The 22,739-nt window shown below is 40.2% G+C and overlaps 1 protein-coding gene and 1 pseudogene across 1 annotated transcript in view; both read right to left on the bottom strand.

Annotated features, from left to right (window-relative positions):
• The window catches only part of LOC146369571 (NACHT, LRR and PYD domains-containing protein 12-like), a 335,320-nt pseudogene that overhangs the window by 237,396 nt on the left and 75,185 nt on the right, over positions 1–22,739 (bottom strand).
• Positions 1–22,739, bottom strand: part of ptprb (protein tyrosine phosphatase receptor type b) — a 37,929-nt gene that overhangs the window by 10,579 nt on the left and 4,611 nt on the right. Inside the window, exons 2-29 of the mRNA XM_084909159.1 lie at positions 21,591–21,969; positions 18,399–18,536; positions 17,982–18,122; positions 17,310–17,570; positions 16,958–17,224; positions 16,659–16,775; positions 16,375–16,521; positions 15,807–15,924; positions 15,397–15,542; positions 11,845–12,114; positions 11,661–11,719; positions 10,539–10,743; positions 10,337–10,434; positions 9,802–9,967; positions 9,591–9,721; positions 8,809–8,956; positions 8,456–8,725; positions 8,024–8,199; positions 7,768–7,918; positions 7,419–7,519; positions 7,029–7,194; positions 6,662–6,943; positions 4,606–4,884; positions 2,006–2,155; positions 1,768–1,907; positions 1,279–1,415; positions 1,072–1,178; positions 698–803 (exon numbers count right to left, since the gene is read on the bottom strand). Coding sequence (XP_084765285.1) covers positions 698–803; positions 1,072–1,178; positions 1,279–1,415; positions 1,768–1,907; positions 2,006–2,155; positions 4,606–4,884; positions 6,662–6,943; positions 7,029–7,194; positions 7,419–7,519; positions 7,768–7,918; positions 8,024–8,199; positions 8,456–8,725; positions 8,809–8,956; positions 9,591–9,721; positions 9,802–9,967; positions 10,337–10,434; positions 10,539–10,743; positions 11,661–11,719; positions 11,845–12,114; positions 15,397–15,542; positions 15,807–15,924; positions 16,375–16,521; positions 16,659–16,775; positions 16,958–17,224; positions 17,310–17,570; positions 17,982–18,122; positions 18,399–18,536; positions 21,591–21,969 — 4,856 coding nt within the window. The remainder of the gene's footprint in view (positions 1–697; positions 804–1,071; positions 1,179–1,278; positions 1,416–1,767; positions 1,908–2,005; positions 2,156–4,605; positions 4,885–6,661; positions 6,944–7,028; positions 7,195–7,418; positions 7,520–7,767; positions 7,919–8,023; positions 8,200–8,455; positions 8,726–8,808; positions 8,957–9,590; positions 9,722–9,801; positions 9,968–10,336; positions 10,435–10,538; positions 10,744–11,660; positions 11,720–11,844; positions 12,115–15,396; positions 15,543–15,806; positions 15,925–16,374; positions 16,522–16,658; positions 16,776–16,957; positions 17,225–17,309; positions 17,571–17,981; positions 18,123–18,398; positions 18,537–21,590; positions 21,970–22,739) is intronic.

Here is a 22,739-nt window from a genome sequence, read left to right as displayed (position 1 = left end):
AACAGATTCAACTTAAAGGTAACAAACTCTAAGCTGTAGTTAAAAAAAATGTTTACTATTCTGTTCTTAGTCTGAAATAGAAAAACTTTTAAAATTAGCCAAATTATATTCTCCTTTTTCTTTGCACAATCTTAAACTGTCAGATGGTCCAAACAAACATGACCACAGGTTCAAATAATGAAGTAAGTGTTTGAAAAAGGTAGAAGCCAGCAATCCAGTGTTTGGATCTCAGCCTAATCCGGCTTCATCAACAACTTTTCTTATATTTCACTTTGTTTTTCACTTGATTACAAACTGTGGCTTTCCCGTTTTTTTCTGATCGGTTTAACATTTGTTTTGAAGATTATGTAATTTGTTGTTATATTAATATTTCCCCTCTGTGTCTATCTCTGCTCCACTCCGCGTGTGAGGAGGTGCACTCACAGTGAAACTGTGAGCAGGGAAAGGATGCGCTAACATGACCAACTAGAGTTCAGCACCTTCATAGGTCTCTAAGAGAAAAAAAACCTAGATGATTTAATTTGAAAATCATTCAAATACACAGCTGTGTTTTAAACTCCCAAACACTGACTCATGCAAAGCTCCCGTAGTGGAGTTTCAGATTAAAGAGCAGGAAATGAGCAGCCCATGTTTTGGCTGATCTTACACTTCCAAGCGTCCTTGAGGTAACTACAAGCAGAATGCCCAGTGTACTCACACTTTGCGTAGCCTCTGTCTGTAGGCCAGCAGAGAGACGACTGCCACCATCATACCAATGAGGAACATGCCAGCACTCAGACCCTCCACCACGCCGCCTAGAGGCTCTGACAAAGAACAACACATATCGGGAGATAGCTGAGGTTAGACAGACCAGCTGTGATGTTTCAGCTTTTACTTCATGTGCCCTTGAGTGGAAGGTGTAGATAAAACATCTGTGTCATGTTAATGCGTCAAAACTCAAAGACACTGCAAATTTTTAAAAATTTAGATGAGATGGTCCCAAAAAATTCATTAATTCTACTCATTGCTATCCTTAGTTTACGGAAAAGTTAGGTTTGGTTAAACTAAACCGAAAATGGTCGGCCGTCTCACCTGCGTGCGTCCGGAGTGGCTCTGACAGGTAAGTGTCAGTGAAGAGCGGCTGAGAAAACTCTCTGTGGTTCTCGTCAAACAGTCGGGTGAAGGCTCGCACGCTTAGCCTGCGCGAGCGGACACACACACACACACATACACGGTCAGTAGCTGAGGGGAGGTGTTTCTGTGCTCAGTGGCACTTCAGCAGCATCAGTTTCTCATTACCTGTATGATGTTTTGGCTTTCAGCGGCCCGTCACAGAAGGCACCGTAGCTGTCACTCAGATAGAGGTCACCGTCATGGTAATGATCACAGGATCCCCCCAGCCGGTCTCCTCCTGCGCCCAGGTTCACCTCCACCACCTGATCAGGTATTGATTGACCATATTAATATATTGACAGATATACACACAGCACAGTTCTTATTCAGAGGGTGAGTGTGATCATTTTTTTAACTTCTTCACTTTTTTAAAAATTATCTTAAAAAATTTAATAAAATGTAATATTTTAATTCTAATGTCTTAAATTTTAATTATGCAAATAAACAATAAATAAAAATGTTCTTCATGAACATCAGAATCTTGAGTTTAATCAGCACCTTTATTATGACTAAAGGTTTGGTTGTTTATGTCAAGTCTACAGAAAACAAATATTTTTCTTGCATTTTTAGAAAAGGTAGAAAAAGATCTATTTCAACAAGTAATTTGCAGATTACCTGCCCAGCAGAGCTCTCAGTGTCCTGTGGACAGCGGCTGGCGAAGTAGGCAGTCTGATAGGCTCTGACGGATGAGTTGCTGATGTAGTCGCGGTATGAGGGCAGTGGGTGGCGCTGTTCCGGCTGCAGCATTTCATTGGCTGTCAGAAGAGACAAAAAAACTTGTCTACCTCCAGTTTGTCTGTCTGGAAATGAATGTAAGTCAAAGTAATGTAAACATGTGTTGGTGTGTTTGTACCATCAGACTCTGCCACGATCACGGTAAAGTATCGGACGGCTCCGTTGGTGTCGCTGAACCAGGAGCAGTTAAAGCGAAAAAGGATGGAGGATGACTTGATCTTCGATGACCTTTTGGTGACACGTACGCTTTGAGGCGGGACAGGAGGGCCTGACAGGAGAGAGGACTGGTTAAACAAAGTGTCAATCAAGTAAACACACAAACAAACAAAAAAAACCCAAAAAATAAATGTTTTAATACAAATTACCTTCATCAGGTCATACATTATAATTACATGTCTAATATTTTTTTAAAACTTCTTTTTATTTCATATTTCATGATGATTTGATTAAATTTATAAATAATAAATTGTCATGTTAATAGTTTTGTCAAAGTCAAAACATGTTTCTTAGAATTTAGCTTTGTCCCTTAAGCCACAGTTATTGTTCATTATCGCAATTATAGATGTAAATACCTTGTAAGTCATAATTAAGATATAGTTGTAAAGAAATTCTTAGCAACTCAAAACTATAAGTTAAAAAATTAAAATATTGTTCCAATCTTAATTTTGTTTTCATTGGATAAGTGCCATTTTGACTTTTTATTAAATGTATTTTTAGCTCATAATTATTGCAGTAATCATTTTAAAAATTAAGTTGGAATTTTTGTTTATTTTCTCAAGATTTGGACATTTTATCAAGCTCATAAACTATTTTATAACTGTGAAATTATCATATGACATACATGATTATTCATGGCATTTAAAAATATTGTAATATTAATTGCAAAATAAACAGCACATTGAAATGTTTTTTCTGAAAAATCTGAAACAAGAAATGTACAAAAGTTTATAAAAACAAAAATTCTCAAAAGAGAAAAACAATATTATGCTTCCACAATCAGCACAATAGTATCACATGGTGATCATTACTACTAGTATACCACAACACTGTGAAAAGTATATAAAAATATAGTTTTGTTGTTTCTGAAGAAACTGGCTTTTCCAATTTCCATTCGCTCTTTCTCCCAGTTTCATCCTTAGCTTTCTCTTTTCCTGAACTGCCACCTATAAAAGAACTTGTGGATTTTCTGCCTTTTTCTGTTTCCAGTGCGCTTGTGTCATCATGATTTATAATGCAACACAAGCACAAAGAGGGAGGAAGAGATGGACGTGAACTAAGGGGGGACAAAGAGAAGAAAGGAAAAGGTTCTAGCAGAGGAGAAAAGTTTCCAGAGTGTTTGGGGTCATGGTGACTTTTTCAAAAAGGGCAAAGAGAAAAATAAAGTGACACTTCAAAGATTAAGAACCTGTATGTGCGTCTCCTTCCTTCATTGTGAACACACACACACACACACACACACACACACACACACACACACACACAAAAGTTCCCTTCTGCTGTTTATTTTTTATTGTAGCAGGAGTTGACTGCACCAGATGTTCAAACTTGGCCTAGTTAGATAGAATCATAGGAGGAAGTGTGCTATTTAGAGGTTTTAGACCCTTAATAAATTAAAGATAACGGCTTTTAGTTCCAATTCAGTCTAAGGTATAGCTACATACATATACAGCAGAAACAAATGGGTTTGACAGCAAACACAGAAAACCAGATGGTGTCGAGTCAGATCCCTTCTGTTTCTCTCTGGCACCCATGACAGGATCATGAAGTCATGAAGTTGGCTTATTCAAATAAGAGCTGGGCTTTAGAGTGAGTGAACAATCAATCACAATTTAGTTTGCTTGTAAAATGACAAATGTGACCTTAAACCTGAATGTTATTAGTGAAAAAACTCATGGCGAGTTCGCTAAAATGTGAACCACAATCTGGGAGTGAATTATGGGTGGACAGCTGATGGGCAGCTGTGCCAAAGTCAGTGATGCAAAAAAAATGTCTGCTGGACGCTTTTCTTGGACTTTTAAGTAAGGAGAAATCTTTTCACAAGAGCTGCTTTATGTTGCTTTAAGTTAGTCATGGGCTGCTAGTTTGACTCATGGTAACTGCTAATTGAGGTATTTCTAGCTTGCCATGTGATTACTGGTTATTGTTGATGTGTCAATCACAGCAGTAAAGTCAAACATCAGTCACTGAATCCCGCCTTAGCATTCCACCCTCTCCTCCAAATGTGATTGTGTTTGGCTACAGAAACCCAAGATGGCAGTGGACATAAAGCTTAACTACAAGTTAAAAACATTTGAGCGTTTTTAAGGAATTAGTTCAGAAAAGTATAGAATAGTCACAAAGTAAATCATGATATTTGAGCATTAATGCCACTGAAACAGGTAAAGAAAACTGACTATGCACAAACTCGGAGTAAAGTCAGTCTTCAGTTCCCTCTTTGTTTCCCAGGTGAGCAGTCCTACTTAAACGAAGGTTTTATTTAAACAACCAAATCCAACACTTTACCTGAGGGGAATATTGGTGTGTGTATGTATGCTTGTCTATCTATCAATGTGAGGACCAATGAAATTTAATGAAAAGTGAGGACTGTTCTGGGTCAGTCCTCACATGTTTAAAGGGTCTTAGTTCAGGGCTCAGGTCAAAAAAGGTTTAGGTCCAGGTTAGGTGCCTGAGACTGCCTTATTTAAATGAAGATCCTTGTGAGCGTGTATTTAAACTCACGGTCGATCATAGTGATGGTGGTGTGTGTCACTGGTGGGCTCGTCTGTCCGGCTGATGACACTCTGACCGTCACAGAGTATTTCCTGTATGGCTCCAAGTGGTCCAGTGTCACCGCTGTGACGCCTCCCGCTAGCTTCAATGCTGAGATCAGCTCCCGGTCATCGTAGCGCCGACACTCAACCTCGTAAGAATCAAAGTCAGCGTGTGGAGGTGACCAGGAGCAAGAGAGGGAGGAAGAGGAGAGAGGGAAGCAGTGGATGGACTTTAGAGAAGATGGACCTAGAAAAGAGGAGGTAAGGACACAAGGAGAGGAAAGAAGTATAGAAAAAATGAAGACAAGATGAGAAGAAAGATGATGAATGAAAAGTGACAAAAGGAGACAAAAAGAACAAGTCCAATGAACTTTCTTTTTCTCACTTTGCTTATTTTCAAGTTTGACCTTCATGAGTAAAATAAATTCCTTGTGGTGTTTATTTTTTCAAAACAGAGAGCGACAAGTCTGCTACTGCTAAAGTCCCCGTTTATTTTTCCTGATCAGATGATAAAATCACTCTTTAAGAGATGATGAATGTGCCTGAGGACAAAGACAAAGGCAAAGGACAACACATTTGTCATTTTGTGGCTGGGAGCAGACAGAAGATAGAAAAATAAGATGGAACTTTTGTATTCAAGAGGTGAAAATAAGGGCCTTTGATCTGTAAACATGAGCTAATTATGACATAATTATTGTACTACAAAATTATTTGGATTAAAACTCCTGTGAGTACAACAGATAAATAAATAAAATCAGCACTAATCTGACTGCCCTTTAACAAAGTAAAAATATCTAGGTTGCCCCCTGGTGGATAGGTGGAATATAAGACATGTGCTCCGCCCCTCTTACATTAGCCAAACCAAATAAGTGAATATTTTGCTGAGATTAATTCATTCTTATTTCATTTGTGCTCATTTCTGCTGACCAGTTTTTGATTGGTTATTTCATGGAGTTTAACGGTTAGTAGTCATTATAACTTAAATCAATATGAATCCATGATTCAGTGAAAGTGTACACAGGTTACATGTAGAGACAGCGTCTATCAATGTCCTCCAAGCCTTTTTGAAATGTTAAAAATAATGGCAAACGATTAAAGGTAATAACAAAAGCTTCAAGCTGTTCCGTTATCATCTTTAAACATTTAAAGATGGATTGATACTCTGCTTTTTGGTTGTTTTTGACGAGGTAAAAATAGTTTTCGGGCTTTGGGGTGCACTGTATTCAGTGAAGAATGAATACAACATACCTCTGATAAACAGACATTACTTGCATTCAGTTGTTTTTCAGAGGGATTTTTTGAGCCTTTTCCTTTAAGTCGTCGTTACTCTTCTAATGATACACAGGGAACTTTTGGCCATGTACAGATCTAGCTTTTAATTTTGTACTTCCTGTCTGAGTGAGCTCAAAATAAGGGCTTCTCTGTGGGTATCTATAAATGTGTTAAATACTTCATCACTTCGTCTGCTGGAAATTAAAAAAGGAAGCTGTGAAGACAAACTGGGTCAGATTTATTTAAATATATGTGACCTGGATATTTTTTATTCCTCTCCCTGATGGTTTCAGTCCCTGCAGCCAAAAACCCTCTGGACAAGCAGGATAGGATTAAAAATGGATTTAACTCCACAGAGAGACTCAGAGCCTCTGTTGTGCTGCCATCAAGTGGAATAAAATCATAAATGCAGCTGGTTTGTAAAATGCTTTTAAAGCTTTGGATCCTCTTCTTGTAAGCTGATAGTATTTTTTAATGTTTGCTCAAATTATCTATAAACATAAATAAAACCATAAAGATTGTCTAATGTGCATTTCTCTTATGGGTCATGATTGACAGCAGTTGCCCCCGGTCAGAGGTTGATTAATCCTGATCTCATTAACAGAAAATGCAAGAAACATGCCAAAATTAATATGCAGAAAATTTTTCCACTAACAGGAAATATTAAGAGAGTAAGGTCAGTATAAATAAGTCTGATTAAATACTCGCACAGTAGTAATTGATTTATTTTTCTTCCTTTAGGTTCCCCCTACTTGTTCTTATGTTCCTCTGGATTGGCTGGCTCCTAACTGTTGGTCCACCTTTGGCTCCGCCCCCACAGGCAGTCATCAGAGTAAAGTTGTACTCTCGCCCTGGAAACATCCCGCCCACAATGCAGCTGGTCAGATGGGTTTGTGTGACCGTCAGCTGATCAGGAGGAGTCCACTGCAGACTGAAGTTACTGTAGTCTCCTTTGATGGGAACAGCCCACAACAGCTCTATTGTGTCATTGCTCGGGCCTTGTTTGACAGACAGGAAGGCAGGCGGTTGGGGAGCTGGGGGAAAAAAAAGTAATCAAAATAATTTGGCATTTAAACTACATCAAAAAAATGTGCTTGTGTGTATTTTCATTTCACTCACAGGTGCGCCCAAATGCTGAAACATTATTGGTCAAATCTCCACTGTGCGTGATGACCTCAGCACGGTACAGTCTACCAGGGACCAGCGCAGTGAAGGTGTGACTTGTGTGCTCCGCACCAAGAGTCTGGGCTCCCAGGGTGGATCCAGACACATCGTACAACACCACCTTACATAACAGGGAAACAAACAAATCAGCATGAGATTCTAATTGAGAACTCCACTGAGATTTTTTCTGTTTTAAAATCGGAGAGTCACGGAGAGGAATTTAATTCTAAACCATAAAGACCAAACTCTGCAAAACATGGCTAGTGGGATTTATTTTTTTGTGGACTGAAGGAGGAGGTCATGTTTGCAACAGTTTAACTGCAGATATCACAGAGATACATTTACCTCATAACTGCTAAAGCTTCCCTCTCCATGCTGCCAGCTGACTCCCAGTCTGTCCGTCCATCCTGAACTCTCGACCTGTAGAGATGAGACTGGAGATGGGACTGCAGAGCAGAGGGGGGACAAAAAGGAAGAAGACATTTTAACAATGTGACTGAGGTAAGTGAAATGAGAAGAAACAAAAAGAAAATTTTAAGAAAATAGAAAGGAAAGATGGAAGAGGAGAAACTATCTGACTAAATGCCGAGAACGTGGAAAAAATATCTTGAAGGTGAGAAAAGATGATGACAGAATGAAATGAAGGCTAAGCGATGGCTGTGATGTTTGTATCCATACAACACCACTGACTGACCGGTTCTGGCCAGCACAGATGATTCGCTGCTCATGTCTCTGCTCCAGCTCACCACCTGCAGCTTGTACAGACTTCCTGCTCTCAGCCCAGAGAACACACAGCTGTCTGCAGCCGAGCCCACCTTCTGCAGGTCCACCTGTTCACCTTCATTCTGAAGAACACACAGCGCACATTAACACAATGAAACTTAGCATGAACTTAGCTTAGGAACTTAGCTTAGCATGAACATCAGGAAACATGTGAATGTTGATCCCACCGTGTGATGAGCCCTCCTGCTCCCAGGAGAGCCCTGCCTGTGATTGGTGGTCCCCTCAGAGATGCTGTACAGGGTCAGGTCATAGATGTCGACATGGCCATCGGACGGACGCCAAGAGAAGGAGAGAGAGGAGGTGTTGGCTGAAATGACCAATAGATTACTGACGGCAGCGGGACCTGAAGAAGAAAGGATTCGCCTTGGGTCAAAGTGTGCATTTACAGGAGGTTCTTTCAGGAGGTTCTTTAGTGAAAATACTTCTTTTAACATGGGAGTCTATGGGGGCTGAATGACTGCTGGAGCCTCTAGTGGATGTCACAGGAACTGCAGGGTTTCAACACTTTTTAAAAAAAAGAGTCATAGTTGTATTGTAATGTGTTTTATACGTCATTACCGATCAGTCCTCTTAGTAAAAACTTCTAAATTGTGACTTACGTGTTTGCCCCTCTGCGCTCGCCTCCAGTGATGGCATGCCACCACTCAGCGTTACGACCCTCACGCGATACCACTTCCCTGACGTCAGACCTTCCAGAAGCTCGCTTCGACTCTCCGTTGCAACCGTTCTATTGATCACCACGATGCCGGCCTCGTCCAGCAGCTGCAGGCTGTAGCTGTCATATGCGCCCACTGGCCGCTCCCAGCTGACGGTGAGGCTGTGGGTGGTGTGATCATTATCAGCCTGGAGGGCTGTGACTCTGGCTGGAGCTGTGGTGAAGGAGAGAATTTACCTATGTTCAGTCTGCACTGATCTAAATGACAAAACTCTAATAATCTGTCAGGTACCTTACCTGTCCTGCCTGTGGCTGTGTTGCTATTGCTTAGCTTCCCACTCATCGATTGGACAGTGATGGTGTAAAGGTGACCTGGGGTCAGCTCTAAAAAGTCCAGGGTGGTGACATGTTTGGGAACAGGACGAGTGTCGATAGTGACTCCGTCCTAAAGACAGAAAGTTGAGAGAGAAGTCTTAAGTCGTCTGTTACTCCACCACCTCCGCATCCCTTCATTATACAGTCTGAACATCACCCATTCATCAGTCGACCCAATGCGTACATGAGCTGCTCGTGTTGGTGTGGAACTGAAAGTACACACATTTTTAGATGTCTTTAATTTTTAATACATTTAATTTAAATTATGAGTTCATATGACTGCTGAATGTTTTGAGCTCAAACTAGGGTGTACTCATGCTGGGAATGTTTGCCTCGTACTGTCCTTTAGCACAATTATCCCTACACCCAGGCCCATGTTTGTTATTAAAGCAATTTTTACAGCAGAACGTTGATTTGCTGTCTGAATTATATACCACACCCCGAACTGTTATCTGGTGCTTTGTTGTGTTTTTTTATACAAATAAAAACATTTCCATTATATTATACTTATACAGAACAGGTACAAAATCACACTGAACCTATTATTCCATCCAACTGTATACATTTCAAACTAATATGTTTATGATAAGTGTGAAACTTGCAGTGTTTCATATCAGATGCATTTTTATGAATTGCAGTTGAAGTTGGAAGCAAAAAAGGGGTTAAACAAACCATGTGGTGAGGTGTCTTTGGTATTAACTTACCCCGGTCAACAGGGACACAATGTACATGTCCAGGTCTCCTTCGCCAGGCATCCAGGAAGCCAAAAGTCCAGCAACAGAGTCAGTCAGACCAGGTTGTGGAACCAGGTGGAGGTTTCCTACAGCTCTGGGAACTGAAGACGAGATGGATTTACTAAACTTCAACCCAAGATGCTTGCAGTGAAGCTGTGACCATATACTCTGCATTTCTAACCTGTTCGCCCCTCAATGAACTCTGCTCTCTGATATGATCCACTGAATGTCGCCACCACAATCTTATAAAGCCGCCCAGGCGTCAAAGAGGTCAGCCGGTGTTGTCGCACCTCACCACCCAGCGTGACCGGAGGGAATACTCGAGAATCGTTGAAGAGCAGAGTGACCTGGAGGTACATGAAGTGGTGCAGTGAGATGAGTTCATCCTCTGGGAAACAGGGGTTGAATTCATGTTTGATGATACATTTTAACATTGTTAAATCATATCAGTGGGAAAATGCACTTAGAATACTTCACTTACTCCACAATTTTTAAGTAATTATAGTAATTTATTTTAACCATAACCCTATTAAACATACTTAAAGTACCTGCTTACTCGATCATATTTTTAAATTCCCTAAGTAATATCCGAATTACAACACATTATAGCTGATACTGATTATTTAGACCGGTGCTTTCAGATTGGACTGAAAAATGTTCAGGTGTTTGTCTATGAATTACTAAATATTTTTTAAACAAAGTTTTGTGAAGCACACCTCATAGTAATCCACGTCTCCAGGGGCGGGGCTCCAGGTGACGTTCAACTTGTCGGTTCCTGCATTGCTGAGTAACAGATTCTGAACAGCTGCAGGAACTAAAATACAAAATTCATCCCAATCAGGAGAAATAACACACACAAAAAGAACTTTTCTGTAATATTACCATGTTAGGTCATTTTTCCCGTTATCTCTCACTCACAGGTGCGTCCATCAGTGGAGATGCTGCTGACGTAGTCTCCACTCCAGGTTTCCACAGTGACAGTGTAGAGTCTACCCGATGTCAGAGATGAGAAGACGCACTCGTTGTGTCCTGCTGAGACACTCTTATTCTGCAGCACGGTGTGATTGTAACGGATCAGAACCACGTAGCGGTCGAGAACCCCAGCCGCTTGGCGCCAGTACACCTGAAAGTATGACACAATATGATCACATAGTAATATTTAAAAATTTAAAGAATCAATCAATCAGCTTTATGACTCTCTGTTGGTTTTAGCTTTACTCTTATTTGTACGTTTGATAACTCCTTCACCCAAGTTAACTAAACCTGGTTATGGCGGGACCAGGTGCTCTAGTTCAAAGCTGATGGTGGGGTTCCTCAGGGCTTGGTACTTAGCTCATTTTTATTTTTAATACATATGTGCACAGGCATGTTAGAGTAGTGCACATCATCAGTGTTATGTAGATGACACCCACATCTATTACAGCTGTAATCCCGACACGAATAAAGTGTGCCACCTGTTTTGCAGACAACAGCCACTCCTGTTTTAGCTGTAACGGTTTGTGTAATGGGTGCTAATTTGTTCTCAATTAAGCCACCTAGAAATATTTGTTTTGATGATTACTCAGCCTTAAAACAGATAACCCCCACATTTATTTTAGCTGTGACTCTTTTGTTATGTGTAAGATCAAAGTGTCTTAAAAACATGAAACATTTAATTAAAAATATATAGTTTATACAGAAATCCCAACACATTATTTGAGGGATCAAAAGGTAATTTAAAGTAGTGAGAAATTTCCCTTTAATCTACTTTTGTGTCTTGTCAAAAAAAATGACACTTTTGTGCCTTAATTCCTCTTAACAAATCCATAATTTAGTCTCTCAGAGCCTGAAGTCGCAACACAGGTTCAGAAGTAAAATCGTTTTTGGACTATCAAAAAAAAAAAACCAGTCAAATATCCCTGAAAGTTGTCTTTTTCTGAGATGTAGACCACTTAGGTTATCATTTCACTAAGAGAGCTTTAAAAAACAAATAAAACAAGTAAAAAACTGCAACAGTAACACCACAAGAAATTAAATGTTATTCTTGTTACACAGATATACCTTGAGGAAGTTGTCTCTTCCAGAGTGAACAGCTATTGGATTTTGCACAGTGGCTGGTTCTGCAAAATGGAACAAAAGACAAAGCAACAGAGATGTTTTAACTTAAGTACAAACAAAACTGGTAGATGGTAAAATAAACATAAACTCAGACAAATATAAGACTTTAAAAGGACTGGATTCTTACGTGTTCGAGCTAGGACGGTGGCGGCAGTCTCCAGGTCGCCACTCCTTGTTTTTATGACCACCGAGTAAAGCCGGCCAGCCTCCAGCGACCTGAATGAGCACTCAGGTGGTGAGGAGTGGGACACAACAAATTTGTGTTTAGGAATTCCCTTCCTCTCCTCAAGGCAGACCAGGTAGCTGTCCACGACTCCTGACACAGGACGCCACGACACCTGCAGAGCATCGGACTTGCCGCCATTTGAAACGGTTATCTCAGAGACAGGCTCCGGGGCTGAAAATAAAAATATCATTGTATCGTTTTTACTACAGTGTTAAATATATGTAATATAGAGAATAAAATGAATGTATCTCTTTAAAAAAAAGTGCATAAATTCAAAAAAACATAAATAACCTTTATCCCTTTTGTTTCTCAAACTTTTCGTAAAAACAAACAATGAAAATTGCGTATGCCATTGCAGATACAGCAATGATGCCACTTACTGACCAATAGAAGGTTATTTGAGGGGATTGAGGGTGGAGTCAGGTTTTGTTTCTCTACAGTCTAAATACTGATTCGTTAGCAGGAGAACAATACAGACATTCACATCCAGAGTATCCTGAAAGTATCTGGAACATTCTATGGGAACACAGTACAGTAAGTGCTCTGAACAGGAAGTGTGTGTTTGCTTGTATAAGTGTTTATGTGAGATGTAATATGAGTCTTAGACTTTCTGAGGACATTTAAACACCAAATAATGCCAAATTTTGTCTTCACATTTAAACAGACCTTCAAAGGGTCACTGCTGAGTCCAGACTTAGTTATGGCTCAGATTGAATTTTAGGTTTTGGCAGAAGGTAATGGTCCCAAGAAAGCGACAAGTCTATTGCTATAGCGCCCATGAAGACAGGTAAACAAGTGTGTGTGTGTGTGTGTGTGTGTGTGTGTGTGTGTGTGTGTGTACAGGAAGCCTTTGACCATTAGGAGCGTTTTGGTTTGTATGGAACATTCCAAACGTTCTTTTTAGTGTTTCAGCCATTGTTCTAGAAACCACCTGATGTTGTGACATAGGGCTGCCACGATTAGTCGACTAGTCACGATTACGTCGACTATTAAAATCGTCGACGACTAATTTAATAGTCGACTCGTTGTTTGAAGCTTTGTTAGATCCCAAAAGACGCAGGAATGAGTAGTAGGATTTAAGAGTGTAATAACGGACTGAAACAGAAGATGGCAGCACTGCATGTACAAGGATGCCAGCTGCCGTTAAACCCCGAAGAAGAAGCTGTGTCCCATAATTCATAGCGCGGCCCAAAACAGTTTCCAACAATGGTGGCAGCTAGTTAGTTTTAATATTACTCTTATTATTCTTTCTGGGTCACAAAATAAACGTTTAACATATTTTCAGGTGAGAATGTAGCTGTGTAAACCTCAAATATCTGCTCAGTTTATCAGGACACCACATATTTTCAAAAGCGCTCCCACGTTTTCAGAGACGTCTGTTACCCACTAGCTCGATAGCTAGCCGGGGCAAGGCTCATTAAAGCCCGTGAGAGCACCGGACTCCCGGCAAATCGTTTTCAAACCCACCGCCGTCTTTCGCTACTCAGGTTAAATATATATAAGTCACTTAGTAACTTAAAAATGTTATTGTTTGTCTTTTTTCAGTATTTTATTTGTTCCTGAGAAAATCGGTTTGGTTGAGATTAAAGTTATAGTTTTTACACAGCTGAATAAACATCAAGCAGACAGCTGATTATCAGAAGTGTGAGATGCTCCCGTTATATTTTAGATAGCAAGGAGCAGACAGTTGAGTTTATTAAACTCAGCTGTCTGCAAATGTCATTAACATTTAATAAACTATCATCTTGTCTTTATTTTTAGTTAGCACATACCTTAAACACTTAAAGCTGTAAGCTAATGATAGTTATATAAGAGCAGATGGATGCTGGTGCAATAAGCTGTACGTTTTACGTCCAGTGGATGATGATCTGATTAGTCGACTAATCGCAAAAATAATCGGTGACTAGTCGACTATCAAAATAATCGTTTGTGGCAGCCCTATTGTCACATAACATATTTTTACTTACTACTTTACCTAACTTTAACCACCACAACCTGAAACCACACCAGGCCAACTTCTCAAGAAAATAATGTCTGACAAGTCATCAACATTCAGAAATGTCATGCTTTCAATAAACAAACAAGAAAAAACCCAAAACATTTAAATGTTTTGTTTTGGGTTTTTAAACAGTTATTTTACAACATTATTCATCTGAAAAGAAGTAAGGAAAAAAATTTTCGTGTTGAAATCATGCTCTTTCTTTTGACTAAACTCTAATATTTCCAGCAAGCCTGATTTTACAGCGGTCCACAAAGTCGACTCAGGACATTTTTTAGTTACTGTAAACTGTCTGCTGACATTCCTGTTCAGACTGTTTGGTTGAGAGGGTCACTGAGTTTTTCCTGTTCACAGACGCCGAATCTGTTCACCACATGGGAACACACAGCAATATTGTCTCTACACAATAAGATCCCGGCAATCAAACGGTGTTACATAAGCTGTCGTGCGTTTGCATGTTTGTGTGTTGTAAACATTTCACAGTTTCTCTGGCTTCCTGAACAGTAACAGTTACTGTAAACTGGAGCTTTTTTGTTAACATGATTTTTTTCCCCTCTGAAAACAGAATAAAAAATGAGTGTAAATAAATATTGAATTCCAAACAATGTCATATTCACGTGTGCAGAGGGAGTACAAACACAGCTGTGCCCTCACCAGGTTCATTATTTAAATACAAGCACTGATTTTTTTTTTTCTTTTTCAGCCATTCTGTTGGCGATTTGCTTCTGTGTATTGGCTTGTTATCCTATTGCACGAGCCAAGATGACATTTAGAAAAGGTCATCTAGCATTTGATTTCAGAATACTAGGGAGTTCATGGTTTATGGAAGACTTGATGATTGCTGGGTATCCAGTTTCTGTGGTTGTAAATCAAGCCCAAATCATCAGCCCTCCACCAACATGCAGACAGTAGGTATGAGTTTTTTGTGCTGACAAATAAGCTAACCTGGTTCAAACACCCGCTAACTGAGGCCTGTAGAGTCTGCATGATCCGAGCGTGGGGTTAATTTGCTGGAAAATTAATGTTCAAAATAGGATGTGGAGGGTTGATGTGAAAGAGGAGGATATCAGGGATTTATTGAGATGAGGGTTAGGGTTGGGGTTAGGCAGATGATCTGCTGTGGTGACCCCTAAAGTGAGCAGCTGGAAGATGAAGAAGAATGATGGACTATTCCAGATGGGTAAAACATCATCCTTTATAGAGGTGCTCACACTTACTGATGATTAATCAATCAAGTAAAATTGATTAGCTGCTACTTACCCAGTTAATTTCTGTGGAAGTAGGGAGTTTTGACCTTATTTTTCACATGATTTTTATTTTTAGTTTCTGTATGTTTTTTTTTTAATTTATGATGTGAAATTATTAGAAAGGAGAGACCTCTTAACATAACCCATTAACAAGAAATACATTTTCATCAGAGACTGCAGAGATATAAAGGTTTAATAAAATGTCACCTGTGCGTGCCTCCAGACTGATGGGTTTAGACTGTAGCTTCCCACTGACAGTGACAGCCTGCAGCCTGTAGAGGGTGCCAGGTGTCAAACCAGCCAGCAGCAGAGAAAAAGAGCCAACTGGAACGCTGTAGTTCTGAACCACAACACTAAAAAGGAAAATACATGTTAATGTTCACACTGACATGAATAAAAGTTAAAGCAGAGTGGATAAATGTATAACGAGGGACTTTAACAGCTGTAGATGTTGCTGGTTACACATACTGCATGGTTGCAGTTTGACTTCTATCTGTTTTAAGACATGGGCTGAAAGATGAATGATCTCAGACCTCATATAATGCTGTAGATTTTACAAGTGTTTTAAATACCCTGATCAAACAGAAGTTACTGTAATAGTTTCCTTATAGACACACCTATCCTGTAGCAATGTCAACATGTACAAGTCTACATCTCCTGGTAGTTTTGTCCATGAGGCCTCAAGATTGTTGACGCCCATGTTTCTCAGAGTGAAGGCATGCAATTCCATGGGAACTGAAGACAAACAAAAACACATGAGGAACTTAAAGTAAATGAACATCTTCCCAAAATACTTAAACATTCCTTAAGCCATTCAATAACACTCAGCATTCAGTTTTTTAACTTTTACTGTTCTATAAATGCTATTATTGTATGTTGTATTATATATATATATATATATATATATATATATATATATATATATATATATATATATATTAATAGAGAGAGAGAGAGAGAGAGAGAGTTAATTGTCATTAAAATAGTTAAAATTACATTCTGATATTTTGAACAATATCATAATCTTTTCTGACACTGTACGTCATGTTCAGTTATCTGAGAAAAACTTTCCACATTTTTACATGCCAAAATAAAATCAGTTGAACTGGTGTTCTTTCCTACGGTACCTCGTGGGGACCTGCAGTTTTACTACCACCAACACACGGGCAGTATAAAAACACACACCTGTTCTCCCCTCCACAGAAACAGAGGTGTTCAGTTTTCCACTTCTGGTTGTCACGGTAATGGTGTACAGTCTACCAGGTGTGAGGACATTGAAGGTGCACTCCCTCATATTTGGCTCCACCGTCCTGGTGGCCTCTGTGTTGTTACCTAGGAGACAGCAGGAAGTATAATGAAGAAAAATCACCTTTTTCTAACATTTAAGAGTCAAACTTTTGAAAATAGCAATGCTGATTTCAGAGAGTTTACAAAAAAAGAAAAAGACTGGTAGGCTGTACTGTTATTACCATGGTAAAGGGTGAGGAAGTAGCTGTCACGTAACCCCAAGGGGGAGTGGCTCCACATAGCACTGAGTGAGGTCTGATCAGAGTGCCGAATGTGGAGATCCAATACCGGAGCAGGAGCTGCAGAGACAGACGGAAAAGCAGCAAGTTTTACTGCAAGTTGTTATTCTGGCACACCAGTACAGGAGCCCAGTTCAGCCCTTACTTTGAAGTGGTCAGATTAGTCAGTACCACAGGTCAAAGCTGAACTTCACAAGTATGATATGTACTATCATATGTATTTGTGCTGATATATTTCTGACCTGTTGATCCCTCACAGCTACTCTCAGCTGTCAGTCCTCCACTCTCCACTCTCAACACAACTCTGTACACCCTCCCTGGTGTTAGTCCTGCACTGGGGATGCTGAAGTTCACTGCCTCCTGGTCCAGAGATGTGCTGACTACCTGTTGAGAGCCATCAAATAGGAACAGCCTGTAGTTCTCCCAGTGACCAGCTGGAGGCGACCAAGCCAGGAAGAGGCCACCAGAGGCAGAGGGAGACAAGGTGAGGAGGGATGCTGGAGCTGGAGCTGGAGACAAGAAGACGCCAGGGTGAGGGGAAAGGGGGGAAACAAAAAAAATAAAATAAAGGGCAGCTTCATTTCATCATCTCACCTGTCCTGACAGTGATTTCTGATTGGTTTGTCAGTCTGCCACTCCTAGAAGTCACTGTAAGCTGATAGGCTGAGCCAGGAGTCAGCTGATGGATGGTGACCTCTGTGACGTTCCCAGGCAGGGTGGTCTCCCAGAGCCTCGTGCCATTGGATGTGAGCGTGACGATGAGAGCGTCCAGGTCGCCTTTGGGCTTTTGCCACGACAACAGCAAGCTGGTGCTATTCTCGTAGTTAGTGGTGAGGTTGAAAACAGCAGAAGGCACTAAAGAGAAAAGAGACTCAAATGTAACATTTACTTCTTTTCCATTATTCTTTGCTGTCTTCCTGATTTTTTTTCCTTTACTGTTTCACTCTCTCCTTCTTTATTTCCTTTCCTTGTTTCTGTTTTTCTGACTGTCCTTGTTTATTTTCCTTCTTTTCTTTCTGCTGTCTACATTTTGTTTAATTCCTTCATTTTATTTCTTTTTCTCTCTTGCTTTTTGTTGTTTTGCTTTTTCTGCTTTCACTCCTTCCTGTCTTGTTTCCTTGTTTTATTCTTGCTTTCCTTTAATTTCTTTCTTTATCTTGTATCTTTTGCTTTTTGCCATTCCATCTTTTTTATCCCTTCATTCATTCATTCATTTACCTCTTTCCTCCTGTCATTACTCTTCCCCCTCTCACTCTCCTCCCTCACCTGTCTGAGCCTCGATGGTCCGGCTGTTTTGCAGCTTGCCGCCCTCTGTCACCACAGTAATGTTGTACAGTCGACCTGGCACCAGGCTGTTTAGTGTGTGTCGCGTTGTTGTGCTCCCTAAAGTCTCGTTCTTCAGCAGACCTGCAGATATGACAGTGGAGAAGAAGTTAAGAGGCTGAAAGCTTCAGACTGCTTGAAACAATCAGCTAAAAGCATTTTTTTCTGTTCTTCAATGTGAAAGAACCTGAAATGTAATCTCACTCATGGTGCCTTATTTTAAACTGTGAATCATGCAGAGCTACTCTGGTAGAGTCCAGGTTTAAAAGTATGGAAATGCTGAGAGCGGATGATTGCATCAGGGCTGTTTCTTTTGAGGACATGGATGATCATAAGCAGTTAGAAATATCACAGACGTACCAGACTGATCTGGACTCTCAGACTGTTCCCACAGCTGAAGCCTGAAGCGCTGCGTCCTACCGTTTCCGGCCTGCCAGGAAAGACTTAGACTGCTGCAGGTCCTGGATGTCACCGCCAGGCCGATCACCGCCGAGGGCTCTAAGACAAGAGCAAATTAAACATTAAACTAAATAATTAAATTTACAGCCCGCTTTAACCTTTTGCCTTGCATGCTTATTTCATTTAATCATTTGTACCTGTTCCAGCTTTTGTAAGGTTAAGTGCAAAGACTTGCAAGCGTTTAAATGCCCATTTAGGCTAGCTGTTCTGATTTTTGTTGTTTACTCCCCCCCAACCCCTGTCGTTTTTGTTTTTTTTGTTTTTAAAGAAAAGCTAATTGCGGAAACTTTAACTGTTTATTTGTGGGGATTGTGATGACTGTATTTGACCTCAGACTGGAGTGGCTGGTGACACAAGAGTACTTTTTTAACAACCCTGTGAGGCTGCAGAGAGGCGATGTGGGAGAAATTCAAACAGGCATGTGTGTGTGTGTCAGCAGGCCTCCCACGATGTTCAGACTTTGATGACAAGGCCACAGATGGATGCGATGGATCCTTTTCCTGCTGAAACCTCCCTGCAGTCCGACTGACCTTCATGTTCAAAATATATAATTTACCTTAAAGGAACAGTTCCACCGTTTCAGATACAACATGGAGCTTTTCCATGTTCGAGCTCAACACATTCTTTGGTTAGATGACAACCATAACATCAGTGGACACAAACACAATGCTGTAACGCAGCACATGTGAACATGGTGCAGCTCGAGGCCCGTTTAGCATCCAGTTATTTCTTTGTTCTTTGTTTAAGCTTTTCTGACCCACAAAGCTACGACTGGTCTGAAGAATTTAGGACTGGTTCTGTACGTGCAGCCAGTCGCAGCCCTCTTCCTAAAACTGCTGTGAAGAAATGCCACCATGCTAATGGTTAAAGGCTACAAAGAAGTAAAGACATGGCATCAACATAGACCTTCACTGTGAAATGATTAGAAGTATCTTTACTCTGTAACTGGCAGACATACATGAACACTTTAAGAACTCTCTCATAACCTGAACCCAATATTTTTCCTCTGTTGCCAACCAACTCTCTGAAATAAGTGCAGGAAACCTCGACACCACCCATAGTTCAGAGCAGAGAGCTTGTATTTGTTTCCAATAGCCTGAACATGATTTATGAAATTTGACCATTTTCTGTTACTATATGGGATAAAAATCAATGTCAGAAAATGATAACAGTTGCTTTTTTTATAGAAACTGTTAGCATTCATACATCTGCTGCTTAAGTCTGAAGTCAATCGTTTTCAGTTAAAATTGTTTCAGCTCCAATAAAATCATCAGTGTGTCTTCTCTCCAGGAGGTGTAATAAGGTGTGATGTTCAAACTTCTACAACAAACAGGACTGATGAGGTTTTAGTTTTAGAAACATCCTATGAGGTCTTATCTTAAAGACCTCTTAGTACTTTTCTTCTGTCTTCCTCCCCTTACACCCAGCCAGCCGCAGCAGATGGCCACCCCTCCCTGAGCCTGGTTCTGCTGGAGGTTTCTTCCTATTGAAAGGGAGTTTCCCACTATCACCAAGTGCTTCAGCATAGTTTGATGGTCGGGGTTTTCCCTGTTTTATTGTAGAATCTTTACCTTACAATATAAAGAACCTTGGCAAAACCGCTGTTATGATTTGGTGGTATATAAATAAAACTTAACTGAACCAAGTTAGAAATTAGCTACTAGGATAGCTAGGATATACCATGTTCTGACTTTCTTTCTAAAAAGTCTTAAATGTAGAGTACTGCTATAACTTTGCCATAAATTTGGACAAAAATAAAGATGAAAACTAAATAGTGATGCTTGGAAGGTCAGTATAGTTGTGCTAGTTTATATAATGATTTGATATGTTTTAGCCTACCTCGTGACTAGCTACAGATCTAAGACTAATATAAAAACACTTGCACAAGGAAGATGGAGGATGGGCGTTAAACTGTTCTCAATAATAGTTAATGTTGAGGACAAACAGACAAACGTCTTCATGTGACAGGAAGAAGATCCCAAAAACAGACCAAACTTCAGACCACAATGTCTGACATGATCCTTCACGCAACAACTTAGTTAAATATAAAACTAAAGTCGGGATTAAGAAAGCTTGATTAATCTAGTAAGCTACAGGTGGATGGTTCTGTATCTAAAGATATCTTCAAATATCTTCAATACTAAGTTTCTATGTTCTTTGAGACGTGAGACAGTTGCCTGGTTCATAGTTTGATTTTTCAACCAACTAACCAACCAACCAAGCCGGCAACCAAATAAATACATGTGATGTAAAAATATTTGACCAGTCCACTAAAGGTCAGTGGATGTAACAGTCGGCATGCCACAGAAGATAAGAAACCACAAACGCCACAGTAGAAGTGTTTTGCATTTCTGAGAAGGTTACTGTCGGGACTCGATTGGGTGCAGCAACACCCAGTTTTCCCCAAACTCAACACACACATGAACACAAACACACACTTATACACACCTTCACACCCTTTCCCAGTGCTTCCCACAGAACAAAGAAACAATGGAGGCAGGAAATGGCTGAACCCTGAGCTCTGCCCACGATGGAAATACACACTGAGGGTCCAACTTCTGTTCTGGACTCCCGCCAGCGTAGAGACACAACACACACACATGCATTTACTTTAACAACTCTATCACTCTCTCTCAGCAGGGCAGGGGTTCCTGTAGCTAATCACAGAGCTGCAGAGAGGGGAAGCTGCATGACATTAACTCTGAGATACACAAAGACATGGAGGTCGAGTCCTGTTAGTTCACTTCAAACACGAGAGGGCAGAGGAGATGGAAACAATGCAATGAAACAGAAAACAATAGAGTATTAGCTCCACTATAGTGAATGGGGTTTAAGTCTGTGAACTGGTGCAGGTATGGTGTGTTTAGCACCATGTCAAATAAAATAAAAATTTGTCATGCCCTAATAAAACTACAAGAAGAAGCAGAAATGTCACACGTTCAACATAAATTAATTGTGCATTTGTAATCAAAATTACTGAGTATTCTAAGTAAGTAATGAGTATGCACATTAATATGGATACTTCCGTCAACAGTATGTATCTTTTTTGAATATTTTAAATTTGTGACACATCTAGATGGGATCAGGACTTACTGGTGTGCGCGGTGATGTTTGCAGACTCCTGATCGGTCTTCGACTGCACCTGCAGCTGGTAGGTGGTCCCAGGCTCCAGGTGATCCAGAACACAGGTGAAAACATCTCTCATGCTCTTGTTTCCTCCTGCTTCAACTCCTAGCTGGTCGGTTCCTACATGATGTGCTCTGCTTGAACCCTCCACCGCCTCCTCTTCTCTTGTTCTTTGCCTACACTCGATGCCATCTGTATCTGGAGAGGTCACAGTGAAAGAGCAGTTCTGTCCAGGTGTGCTCACAGTCAGTGATATGGAGTCCAGACTGGATACCAGTTCAGATAAGGAGATGCTACATGGTGAAGAAGCTACATTTTCCTCTGCGGGAGCTGCGCTGCTTCCATTCTGACAGAAGAGATCAGACATCAGTGAGAAGAAACATTGAGAGGAAAATTTTAGAAATAAAAGCATAACATGAGTTTTTTTTCCAGGTGTTTGTGACCAAAAGGTACACCAGTTAATACTGGGGAAAAAAACGCAATGCCTGAGCAAGGAAACCAAAAGCTGCATTTCTCCACTTGAGGCTTCAAAAGTGAGACAGTCCTCATAGACTTCATTGTTAGAGCTTTACAGGAGTCATACCTTTTGGTGCATTTCTAATCATCTGACCAATAATATGGCTCCTGTGCAGTTAATTGTATCAAACAGTCTATAAAGTTTGAGCCATGGTGGCCCTGAGAGGTCAAGTGCACTGCAACTAAAGAAAAATTAAGAAAACACCAGCAAACGCATATGAAACAAAAGTTGAATTAACAAGTAGTTGAACTTAAAAAAATTATATATATATATATATATATATATATATATATATATATATATATATATATATATATATATATATACATAAAGGAAAAGAAAATCTCACAAAACACAGCGGAAGTCTTTTTGGGGATGCAATATTTCTGATGGAACAGCTGCAGAAGTGACAGAAAAAAAAACTATGCTACAGAAAGGATGCAGGTAAAGTGTGTTTTAATGGGATGAGTTGTTTAATATTGTAATTATATGTTCGCTTCTAGCCGTTTACCATTAGCTCGTCATTTCTGTCTCCCCAAAAACACCTCCATTGTGTTTCGTGAGGATGTCTTTTGTGAGCTGATGCTGTCTTTTCTGCC

Source organism: Perissodus microlepis, chromosome 17 (assembly GCF_051167445.1).
Source record: "Perissodus microlepis isolate ML-2025 ecotype Zambia chromosome 17, ASM5116744v1, whole genome shotgun sequence".
Lineage (NCBI taxonomy): Eukaryota > Metazoa > Chordata > Actinopteri > Cichliformes > Cichlidae > Perissodus > Perissodus microlepis.
Note: the sequence above shows the minus strand (reverse complement) of the source record. Positions and strands in the feature narration are given on the sequence as shown.